The 11,670-nt window shown below is 39.5% G+C and overlaps 1 protein-coding gene across 1 annotated transcript; it reads left to right on the forward strand.

The window, feature by feature from the left end:
* The first annotated feature begins 983 nt into the window (after nucleotides 1-983).
* On the forward strand, nucleotides 984-5,303 carry LOC147855186 (serine carboxypeptidase-like 42). The gene is made up of 10 exons (XM_087330345.1): nucleotides 984-1,371; nucleotides 2,244-2,351; nucleotides 2,472-2,567; nucleotides 2,665-2,757; nucleotides 2,865-2,947; nucleotides 3,020-3,301; nucleotides 3,912-4,045; nucleotides 4,360-4,452; nucleotides 4,786-4,903; nucleotides 4,988-5,303. The coding sequence occupies exons 1-10, from the start codon at nucleotides 1,041-1,043 to the stop codon at nucleotides 5,138-5,140; spliced, it is 1,491 nt and encodes a 496-aa protein (XP_087186471.1). The 5' UTR covers nucleotides 984-1,040; the 3' UTR covers nucleotides 5,141-5,303.
* The last annotated feature ends 6,367 nt before the right edge of the window (nucleotides 5,304-11,670 follow it).

Below are 11,670 nucleotides of genomic sequence, written 5' to 3' on the forward strand. Positions count from 1 at the left end.
ATCTAAATAATTCATTCATTTACACACTCAGGATCTATCACGTAGGATCAACATGATGCCCTACCATGGGCTAGTGTGAGCATATAACACTCGTCTTGGTCATCAACAAGTTGTTCAAAATGTGTTTTATTTTGCATTGTTACTAGGTCATGAAGTAATTACCATCACAGAGGTAGTTGATCAACACGTGCATAAAGAACGATATTGAAGTGAAAAGCAATTGTATGTGGGAAACAAGTACTTGAGAGATTGCCTACAACGAATCCAAATGAATGGATGTCACATTCTTGTAAAATCAATAAGTGAAGGTGGATGGATAGGCCAAGGAAAATGAAGAATTTGAGGTAGATATATACAACACCAATGATGGACAAAGGTGATGGACGGTGTACTGTGAAAAGAAGCTTCAACACAAGTGTTTGATTTAGTCACAATGTTTGCACTTGGAATCACGTTTTCAACATTTTGCAAAAAGCATCGGTAAAAAAGTGAGGATAGGATGCAATCTTGAATGAATGACGAACCAATAGAAAGGAGCTTTGATTGGCATACCTTTCTAATGCTACCCTTCTCCCCTCATCCCCCCCCCCTCTCTAGTTTGTGTTCTACAGAGTGAAAAGGTCAATCGTGGGGTCCGGACAAAAGAGGTTGGTGCACCAAGAATCGGAGGTCCATTAAAAGCACGTCTCGACATCGGAAACATCGGAGGAGCCGCTACTAAAAAACACAATTGAATCGGTCGACACTCGATCGAAAAAGATGTGTGCTCGACAAAGCCTCGGGTGCCGCCGACCCAAGTAAAGAAAGTGTCGAGAAGTAACAAACGGATCGGATCGGATTGTCCGAGAAGCAACAAACAGATCGGATTGGATCGGAGTGTCTGAGAATCGGAGAGTGATATTGAGGAATCAAGAGTGAAGGGCCTAGGATTGTTTCTGGCTCTCCTCTTCTTCCTCCCATTCCTCAAGCCTTGGAAGGAAGGCTGCCTTTAGGCTTCTTTGGTTGGATTGATATACAGTCATACATACATACATATACATATGGGGATGGGCTCTGCTCCCCTGATGGTGCTGGTTTTAGCTGCGGCATTGGCTGTTTTGGCGGTTTCTGGGGCCCCCCAGTCGCACTTGGTGGAGGAGCTGCCAGGCCAGGAAGGTAGCGTGGATTTCCGACAGTATGCAGGCTACATCACCGTTGATTCCAGCGCTGGGCGTGCCCTCTTCTACTACTTTGTCACCACCCCTGATGATGCTCATAACAATGACAAGATTACAGATACTGCGAATCATCACCACCACCACCACCATCATCATCATCATCATCATAGTGGCTCTGATCTTCATACTCCCCTCGCACTCTGGCTCAATGGAGGTTAGTAGCCCTAATGCATTTGGCTACATCAAAGATCATGCTCTTTTTAAATAGATTTCACTGCATTATGTATTGTTTGAACACAAGAACACCCTTTTTTATTATGGCCTCTTCTTGTTCGATAGGGTTTCATCGTTTGCATTCGTTGCAAGTCACATTGCGTGCGCATTGTGTTCCGTTGTCTTCTGCCCATGTTTTGGATTGTGATTTTAACATCCTCATTGCAAAACATTTGCCCCTTGTTTCGGTCACAATGCAATGATGAAAATCTGCCTTCTTCAAAGATTAGAATAATATAAGCATAAAAGAATCATGAACAAAAGTGAAAGGCAAGACAAAACTAATCACCAAAGAGAACCATGGACTCTCCAGAGTAAGTTAGAAGAAAAGCCCTGCTAGCAGTGCTTATCTGACCAGGTTTCATTGCATCATTATGATACAAACATTCCATACTGGAGTCATGCCAAGCATTCCTTGTGACACGATGAGAAACATTTGCCTCTGTGTTCACTTGGGTGTGTCAATCTTGTAGCCTCACATCAAATCTTGTGTGACAAACTGAATTGGTAACAACGATTGATCATTTATGTAACACAGAACCATTTGAAAGACACATTGAATCTTGTCTGTGAAGGCCTGAAACGTTTTCCCCATGTGGAGAAACAAATATGACAAACTCATCAAATCGCTCGATATTTTCTGCTAGAATTCGTTTCCATTTCAGTCATGAAAAATATATTCGATGGCCCGGAACACTGGGCCCAACCAAGGGTTTCAAGCTTCCATGATACCCACCTTTATGAACTCTATTCCACCCAAGTTGTGTACTCTTGTTTATGTGATGCTCTTTTCCAATCGGTGTGGTATGACAGGCCCAGGATGCTCTTCAATTGGAGGTGGCGCGTTTACAGAGTTAGGGCCATTCTACCCACGGAGTGATGGAAGGGGATTGATTGTCAACAAGTATGCATGGAATAAAGGTAAGAAGAAAAAATCTAAGAAAAAAGAGCCAAACAACAATCATCCTTCTTCTTCCATTCATTCATTAGAGATTTTTGGGTAATTTAACATATGTACATAGACACACGTGTTTTTCTTAGTTTCCAACATCATATTCTTGGAATCCCCTGCTGGAGTTGGTTGGTCATACTCAAATTCCACTCATGATTATGTTTCTGCTGGGGATGGCCCAACTGGTATCGTAGAAATGATATCATTCTCCTTTCTTCACGTAATTTGAGAAGCTGGTATGCTTTTCTCCACTAAAACTAATTAAGAAGCAGGTTCTTGCAGCTAAAGACACACTATCTTTCCTTGTCGAGTGGTTCAAACTATATCCTGAGTACCGACACCATCCGTTTTACCTCATCGGTGAGAGCTATGCAGGTGCGGTTCAACATGATATGTTTTAGAATACCATTTGTGAGATTTTTCAGTTGAGAAACAAAAGAGAAAACAGAAAGAAAATCAAGTCTTGTATTTCTCTATGGCAGGACATTATATTCCACAGTTGGCATCTCTTTTGGTTTCCTACAAAGGCAAAGATGGGTTCGAGTTCAACCTTAAAGGAATTGCTGTAAGACCATCACATGTGTTTTTTTTAACACTAGACTCTTCATCTAACTGATATTTTATGGTAACGTTGCAGATTGGGAACCCTCTTTTACGGCTGTCTGTTGACTTGTTGTCAACCTACACATATCTTTGGTCACACGGCATCATCCCTGATGTTGTCTACAATGACATTCAAAAGTTGTGTGGCTTTGAAAACTTTGTGCTGAATATTGGACACAACAATGTGAGTGAGAACTGCTATAATTTGCTCAATCTTGCGGATAATGAAATCGGCAACTATATCAACAATTATGATGTGATTTTGGATGTATGCTACCCGGCACTCATAGAACAGGAGTTACGACTCCGGAAGAAGGTTTGCAATCATATGTATGTAATATATAATATGATCTAAGATTTGTATAATGTTGGATGAAGACAATGGTGAATCATATACTATTTCAGATTGAAATTATCACTTGGCCACAATGATGAAGGTTTGTTTATTTTGGGTTGAAATCCATCATTCGGCAGTTGTCTGAACAACTGATCTAGCATTAGATTGGAATATTTAGAAATTTATCCTACTGTGATTCCTTGGACATATGGATTCATATGAACTTCTGTAGGTTGAGCCAGGGCATACCTAACTAGGTTTGCAAAGCGTTAATCATAGGACCCCCTAATGTTCAATATAAACTTCTTGTGTGCCTTCCTTATGTAAAAGAACAGCATTGCTTTAATTGTTTGTGTTGAAAATTGCTGGAAAATATGCGTGAAAGTTGGTTCTTTCCTTGTTGAAGGAAAAGTACTTAATTTCTGGCATTTACTGTAAAAGAACTTGTTTTCCCTTTGGAGTTATTGTGTCTGTGTGAAGATTTGATGTAGAACTTCTATGTGTCAATTTTTCTCTTTGAATGTATTTTGGTTCTTGTGTGTATTTGATAAAAAACTTCTATGTGTTTCCATGCAACAATTTGATGCAGATAGCGCAAATAAGTGAAGGTGTAGATGTTTGTATTACCAGTGAGAGAAACTTCTACTTAAATTTGCCTGAAGTCCAAAAGGCGCTTCATGCAAATGTGACAGCATTACCATATCCGTGGTCTGTATGCAGCAGGTAGCCTTAATATTTAGTGCTTTCTTGTTTTCTCTATATTTTTCCAACTATTTATTTGAAGTAAAGTCACATCTCTCATGTGAAGTAGTTTGTTTCTGTGATTTAAAATATAATCGGAAATATGGCTTTTATTTGCATGCCGCAAGCCAGTAATAGAGGAGCCATAGATTTTCAACGTTGTTGTATATTCTGGTTTTCCGTACCACACTAGGTCACCTCTCGGTCGGTGTACCTGTCATAGTCATCTGCTCCTAGATCGTTAAGGTTTAAGACAACCTACAAAAAAGAAATCTAACATTTTAATTGCATTTCAGGTTACTAAATTACAGTTCTGAAGATCCTAAGATTGATATGCTGCCAATTTTGAAGTTTCTGCATGAACAAGGTCTTCGGATTTTGATATTCAGGTTGATATTTTACATTGATTATTCTCTTATTCTTGTGTGGGTGTCTCATACATACATATACATGTACATACGCATGGATACATTTATGGATATGGACGTGGGCATCCATTCATCATATCCATAAATGTGTCCATGTCCATTACCATTTCCATGCCCATGTCCATTACCATTTCCATGCCCATGTCCATATTCATAACTGCATCCATATCTACACACATATTATGCAATGCATGTTCAACTATTCTTTTAGTTCTGACACTTGGCGACAATGTGTAACTTCTGAGAAAAAACAACACTCCAATGTAGTTAATGTCAATTAATATGACATCACAGCGGTGATCAGGATGCCGTGGTTCCTTTGATTGGAACAAGGACCATAATTGGTGAACTTGCAAGGGATCTCCATCTACAAACTTCGATCCCTTATAGTGCGTGGTATGAGAATCATCAGGTATATATGAACTGTTGATAAATGGTCAATGGACACCGGTGACAAAAGAAAAACATGTCATCAGATGTTGTTTCTCATGAACAGGTTGCAGGTTGGGCAATTTCTTATGGAGAGAACTTAACATTTGCAACGGTGCGAGGGGCAGCACACATGGTTCCTTATGCTCAACCGGCACGAGCATTGGTAATGTTCAAAAGCTTTATCAATGACCAAAGACTTCCATCACATGAACATTAATACATGTAACATACTTTGGAAAATGCTACATTTGGTGGAAAGCATTCATAGTCCACATGACCTTGTTCTTGTATGATATGGATACTCCTATCAACTTCAATGACATCTTGGAATGTGTTTAATAACAGTGATGCTCTTGAAATATTTGCCCACATTCCTATTTTATGCTGGTATCATTTCATAGATCTGGCCAATGTTTGCTTGATAGGTGGGAGTGTATTATAGTTGTAGAATTTACTGAAGATACAGGATGGGATATGATTAATTTTGTTCATGTCAATGAAGATGGGGCATGGCATTCTCATTAAAATGGTCTTGATTTTGCTAGAAGATGATATTGAGGTTCTAGGGCTGTAGGAATCAATAATCATTTTGTCACATATGAATCTATGATTGATGATGTGGGGACTATCGGTGTCAGTCTATGAAATATTCTTGAATCTTAAGTGGTCTCGTGCTTGAAAACCTAGCAAACATTTTCCTTAGATGGAGAATTATTGAAAGAGGAAGTTCCCCATGCAGTCTCTATCCCCCACTTGTTAAGAGTCTATTACTAATCAATAGACCAAATCAAGTAAAAAGGAAGAAAATAGATTGGATAGAAGAACCCGTTCCACCCGACCACCCCCGAGCTATGATCTAGACATAGCCAACCTACCACCGACGTCCCATACCGCCGGATATTAGGATGACTAATACCTTGGAAGAGATAAACACGATCGTCGAGACGAAAGCCTAGCCCGCACCACCGGTGTCTACGACAGCAGCCTTCCGACGTGATCCTTATGAGGGTAGCTAAGCCTCATATTTATACCTTTTCCTAGGCCCCTTGAATAGATGTGCCTTTCTAAAAGGCTCTCTATTCATTGGTTGTCTAAATCATGATAGTGCATGCACATATCATTCATTCTATCCAATCATTAGTCCCCTTTTTAATAATAGTGAACATACCCTTCACTAATGTAAATATTAGTGACCTACCCTCACCAACGTTATGTGTACATAACATACTCCCCTACTTCAAAAGATTGCACTCTTGCAATATAAAGTGAGGAAATTGTGCCTTAAGCGAATGCTCGCGTTCCCATGTGGCATCATCAATAGGTTTATCCATCCATTTGATCTTGAATAGCCGAATCTCTTTAGAACGTAAACGTTTAGTACGAGAATCAATAATTCGTTCAGGAACATGAGGTTTGTAAGAAAAATCCTCTAATGTTACAAGATCTTGGATTGTGATGGTGTTATCACCAGAGCCTAAAAATGGTTTTAGACGACTGACGTGAAAAACAGGATGAATACCAACGTTACGAGGTAAGGCAAGGTGATAAGCAGATGACCCAACTCGCTTAAGGATTTCAAATGGGCCACAATATCGTGGGGCTAACTTAGCGCACTTGCCCGTAGATAATGACGTAGAATCAGTCGGGACACGCAAAAAAACTTTTTGACCAATAGTAAATGCACGAGGACGTCTATCCTGAACAGCATAAAATCGAGCACGATCTTGAGCTGTCTTGACATTTTCTTTGGCAATATGCAACATTTGGTTCATGTCTTGCAAAAAATTGCGTGTACTGTCTAATGTATCACGATGAATCGTGACATCAACTGGGGCACGTGGCTGAAAACCATACATCAACATAAAAGGACTATATCCAGTGGATGTATGTTTAGAGCTATTATAGGCAAATTCTAAGATAGGAAGGTATTGCTCCCACTTAGAAGGGGTTTTTGCTACATAAGCTCGAAGCATGTCCTCAATAATTTGATTAACTCGTTCAGTTTGTCCATCAGACTGAGGATGATCTGCGGAACTCATGCTCAACGTAGTTTCTAGTTTCTTAAAGACCTGAGTCCAAAAGTCACTAGTAAACTTGGAATCTCGATCACTAACAATATCCATTGGTAATCCATAAAAACGAAATAACTCATCAACAAATTGATAAGCCAACTGTTGAGCGGTTACCGTGGTTTTTGTAGGAATAAATCTAGCTAATTTTGTTAGCCTGTCAACGACAACCCATATGGCATCATGACTCCTCTGTGTACGAGGTAAACTAACAATAAAATCCATCGAGATACTTTCCCATTTATTGTTGGGAATATCTAAGGGATGTAAAAGACCAGCAGCTTTAAGTCGTTCCGACTTATTAATCTGACATTGTAAGCATTGAGTTACGTATTTATGCACGTCAGAGCTCATCTTAGGCCAGAAAAAAGTACACGAGATGAGAACGAGTGTGCGTTGTATTCCAGGATGACCAGCAGATGGTGCATCATGACATTCATGAAAAATTTTCTGTTTAACATTTGGTAAATCTGGAACACAGACCTTTCCACTACGGTAGAGCAAACCGTTTGTAATGTGAAAGGTCGCCTTCGAGGGTAGGGTGCTAGTATCGGCATCTAAACCAGATTCGGCTTTCGTCCAGTATTTTGAGAAATAACTGTCATCAAGGTATTTCCCTCGAAGGTGATCTAAAAGATCAGATTTTATTTCCGTGAAGCTAAGCATGTTAACTTCTTTAATGCGACTAAGAGCATCAGCAACGGTGTTCATAGAACCCTTGCGATATCGTATGGAAAAATCAAAAACTTGCATAAGGTCAGCCCAACGGCCTTTACGACCAACAAGATCGGGCTGGTCACAAAAATACTTTAATGATTGATGGTCTGTTGTAACCACAAATTTATTTCCATAGAGATAGTGCCTCCATGTTTTAAGTGTGTGTATTACCGCAAACAACTCTTTCTCTTGAACCGAATACCGAGATTGAGCAGCATCAAGCTTCTTACTTTCAAAAGCAATAGGGTGACCACCTTGATAAAGAACGGCACCAATAGCATAATCACTAGCATCGGTTTCAATTGAGAAAGGCTTAGAAGGGTCTGGTAATAGAAGAGTGGGAGCCTGACACACATGCTCCTTGAGTGTCTCAAATGATTTGTCAAGTTGTTCATTCCATGAAATTGGTTTGACAGACTTACGTGGATGACCTTTTAAAAGGTCAGTTAATGGCGTAGTCAATTTGGAATAGTTACGAATTGATTTTCGTAAAAATCCAACAAACCCTAAGAATGATCTAAGTTCACGAATATTACGAGGAATGGGCCAAAGTTTAACCTTTTCAATACGAGAAGGTTCAATTTCAACGCCATTTTCTGTAATTAAATGACCTAGGTACACAATAGATTTTTGGAAGAAGTCACATTTTGAATGTTTTGCATAGAAAGAGTTGCCACGCAACTTTCGCAAAACAAATCGAACATGTTGAACATGATCTTGCAAGGTACGGCTATATATCAAAATATCATCCAAGAAGACGACAACAAAATCACCGAGTTGATCTCGGAAAACATCATTCATCGCTTGTTGGAATGTGGCTGGAGCATTAGCCAACCCAAATGGCATGACTAAAAACTCATAATGGCCATAGCGCGTACGAAAAGCGGTTTTAGGAATATCATCCTCGGCGATGCGAATCTGATGATAACCAGTTCGTAAGTCAATTTTCGTAAAATATCGAGCCCCGTGCAAACGATCAATCAAATCATCGGCACGAGGTAATGGATATGCATTCTTAATTGTCATTTTATTCAAACGGCGATAATTGATACACATTCGCCACGAACCTTCCTTCTTCTTGACTAATAGAACTGGCGCACCCCAAGGTGATTTACTATACCTAATGTGGCCCATACTCAAGTATTCCTTAAGTTGTTTAGCGATCTCATCCTCTTCTAATCGACTAAGTCGGTAAGGTGGAATGCTCACAGGAGCAGCCCCAGGGATGAGTTCAATTTGATGGTCCACATTACGTTTAGGTGGTAAAGTAAGCGGTAATTCAGTAGGAAACACATCTTGAAAATCCTCTAAAATAGAGTCGAGTAATCGTTGCTCAAAATGTGGTAATTGTGTGGCGTCAATATTAAAATAATAAAATTGAACCGCAGGATCAATTACACACGAATAAATTAATGAACTAGAATACTCACTTAAAGATTTAGAAGACACAAGTGAATGAGAAGGAAGTTTGGAACATTGAATAAAATGTTTACAATTATTAAGTTCAAATGTGATTGAGTGATTAACCCAATCAATGGACAAAGAAGGGTTTTTATTAAAAAATCAAGGATATCCTAAAATGACATATGCGGATTGTAATTTCATAACATGAAAGTCAAGCTTCTCCAAATAAGTATCTATTTGAATTGGCAGTTGACAAACAATGCCACTGATGTATTGAACGTTTCCATTTGCCATGTGAACTTGATAGATATGATCACTTGCGTTTATGTGGAGCTCCATTTGCTGCACAAAGTGATCATTAAGAAAATTGTGAGAACTACCGGAATCAAACAAGAAATGTGCTTGTGTTCCATTGATATATCCGACTGCTCGGAGTAAATCATTAGGTCCAAGTAAATGTGAAGGAAAAGTGCATTCACATAAACTTAAGTGATTGGTATGAACTTCAACAATATCAAAAGACTCACCTGTGTGACTCGTAGATTTGTCTTGAGGAGGGGTGTTCATTGACTTCCTCTCAAGACGACGACAGGTATCCTTTGTGTGGCCCCGCTTCTTGCAATATGCACAGAAGAGGTTCGGTTTCTTTGAGTCGCGGTCAAGAGTGTCACTGGATTGCTTACGTTTCCCAATGAACTTGACATTCGGAGTTTTGGCGAACTCAGGTTTATTGTGGTCTTTCTTGGAAGTCCTATGGTATCGCAGCACAATGTTGACGGCTTCCTCGAAAGTTGTGGGGTCCTTGTCATGGACAATCCAATGATAATCCCCATTGGGAATACCATTCAAAAAACAAGCGACAAACCATTTCTCACCCGTAAGTCCCGATTTTTGGATCTGGGTCCGAGCGTGATGCACATAATCCTCGAGAGAGGTAAATGGCTTACTAGACAATGTGAGCAAGTGTTGCGCTTGTTCGGTTTGAGAAGGTGGCTGCAAGAATTGTTTCTTAAAAACATCAACGAAACCTTCCCAAGTTGTGGGTAAGTTTTTTGCAGTCCTTAGGCCACGCCACCAAGCAGCAGCTCGGCCACCTAACTCACGACCGACATAACCAATTTTTACTGCATCGGGCTTGGGATGAAGCTCAAAGTGAGACTCCCAACGACCAAGCCAAGTGCTAATGGCCTCCTCGGTTCTTTCTTTCTTATCTCCCTTGAAAGGCGTGACTACGAAGGAAGGTTCACCTTCTTTCTTGGACTCAATAGTTAATTCTTGGAATTTCTTTTCCAATGCCATATTGGCCTGTCTCATTTCGGCCAATTGATTCAAGGTAGTAGTGAGCAATTGCTCAATAGTGATCTCAGCTTGTGTGCGAGATGCGGATTGGGGTTGAGAGGTCTCATTTGGAGAGATCGTTCCAACTGCGTTCAAAACTTGTTCCATGATGCACGCTGTGGGTATGCAATAAAATAAGGAGGTTCAGAAAATACACAAGCAAAATGAATGCTTGAAATTTTGATTGAAAGAACTTTATCCAAGAAAGTATCTCATGTCTTTACCCCTCTAGACATATGAGATGTGATTCGAGATCCGATAACGATGGTAACACTATGGTGTTTTAAAAACCATGGGGGAAAACATAGCTAAGATGTATTTCTCGGATCTCTATCTTGAGTAATCATGGCGGCTCCCCGAGGCTCAACCATGGTTCTTACATCAATGAAATTTCCTAGATAGCCTTATATTAATGCCAACCCATCATGTATTATATGGTCGAGAAAGTGTATTACGTGAAAAAACAAGTGCACTCACAAGTAATATTCTAGTCTTGCGAGCAATAAGCAAACGTGATGATAAAATGATAAAATAAGGCACTACTCATAAGAGTTAAGTAGTGACGAAAACAAGGGTAAAAAAAAAAAGAACCCATGTGTTACCTACGAAAAAAACAATGTCACAAATAAATGGGAAGTGCAAGGTATGCACATATACATCCCAATATGATTGTTATAACTTCCACAATTGTGACATAAGCCACAAATTGATACAAGTGATGACGGTGTTGTGCGCAAAGATGTAATACTCAAATCCATGAGTAAAACATTAATAAGGGAACTCATATGGTTTTACTCGTTTTCTAAGGCTTGATGATAAGAGTTAAACCTAGATGACCCGTTGAAAAAAAAAATCGTTCAACAAGCCACTCCATACGAAAAAAATAGTCTACACGTAAAGGTTACATTAAAAATAAACGATGTAAATACTTTATACATGAAAAGGAAGTGGAAAAAGGAGAGTTAATTGTGGGCGGGTAAATAATAATTACTAGAAAATCATATAAGTGAAACAATACTTATGAAATTAAAATTTAATTAGAATAATCAACAATTAGGTGTATGGAATCAAACATGCCCTAAGATACGAAACCCTAGGGTAGTTGACATGCACCTCCTCAAGACCACCACATATCCCTAGAATCGGCCAAGTAATGGCTAATTAAAGAGGAAAGTGGCATAGGTAAGTGACATATACCTCGTCAAGGCCACATCATCCC

This window comes from Azolla caroliniana, unplaced genomic scaffold (assembly GCF_043228905.1).
Source record: "Azolla caroliniana isolate FFs.n. ecotype wild unplaced genomic scaffold, voAzoCaro1.0.p SCAF_14, whole genome shotgun sequence".
Taxonomy (NCBI): Eukaryota; Viridiplantae; Streptophyta; class Polypodiopsida; order Salviniales; family Salviniaceae; genus Azolla; species Azolla caroliniana.

Coding starts and splice junctions, on each gene's coding strand:
- LOC147855186 (XM_087330345.1), top strand. CDS start 1,041: ATGGGGATGGGCTCTGCTCCCCTGATGGTGCTGGTTTTAGCTGCGGCA. Junction 2,948..3,019: donor TCAACCTTAAAGGAATTGCT/GTAAGACCATCA, acceptor GTAACGTTGCAG/ATTGGGAACCCTCTTTTACG. Junction 4,453..4,785: donor CTTCGGATTTTGATATTCAG/GTTGATATTTTA, acceptor ATGACATCACAG/CGGTGATCAGGATGCCGTGG.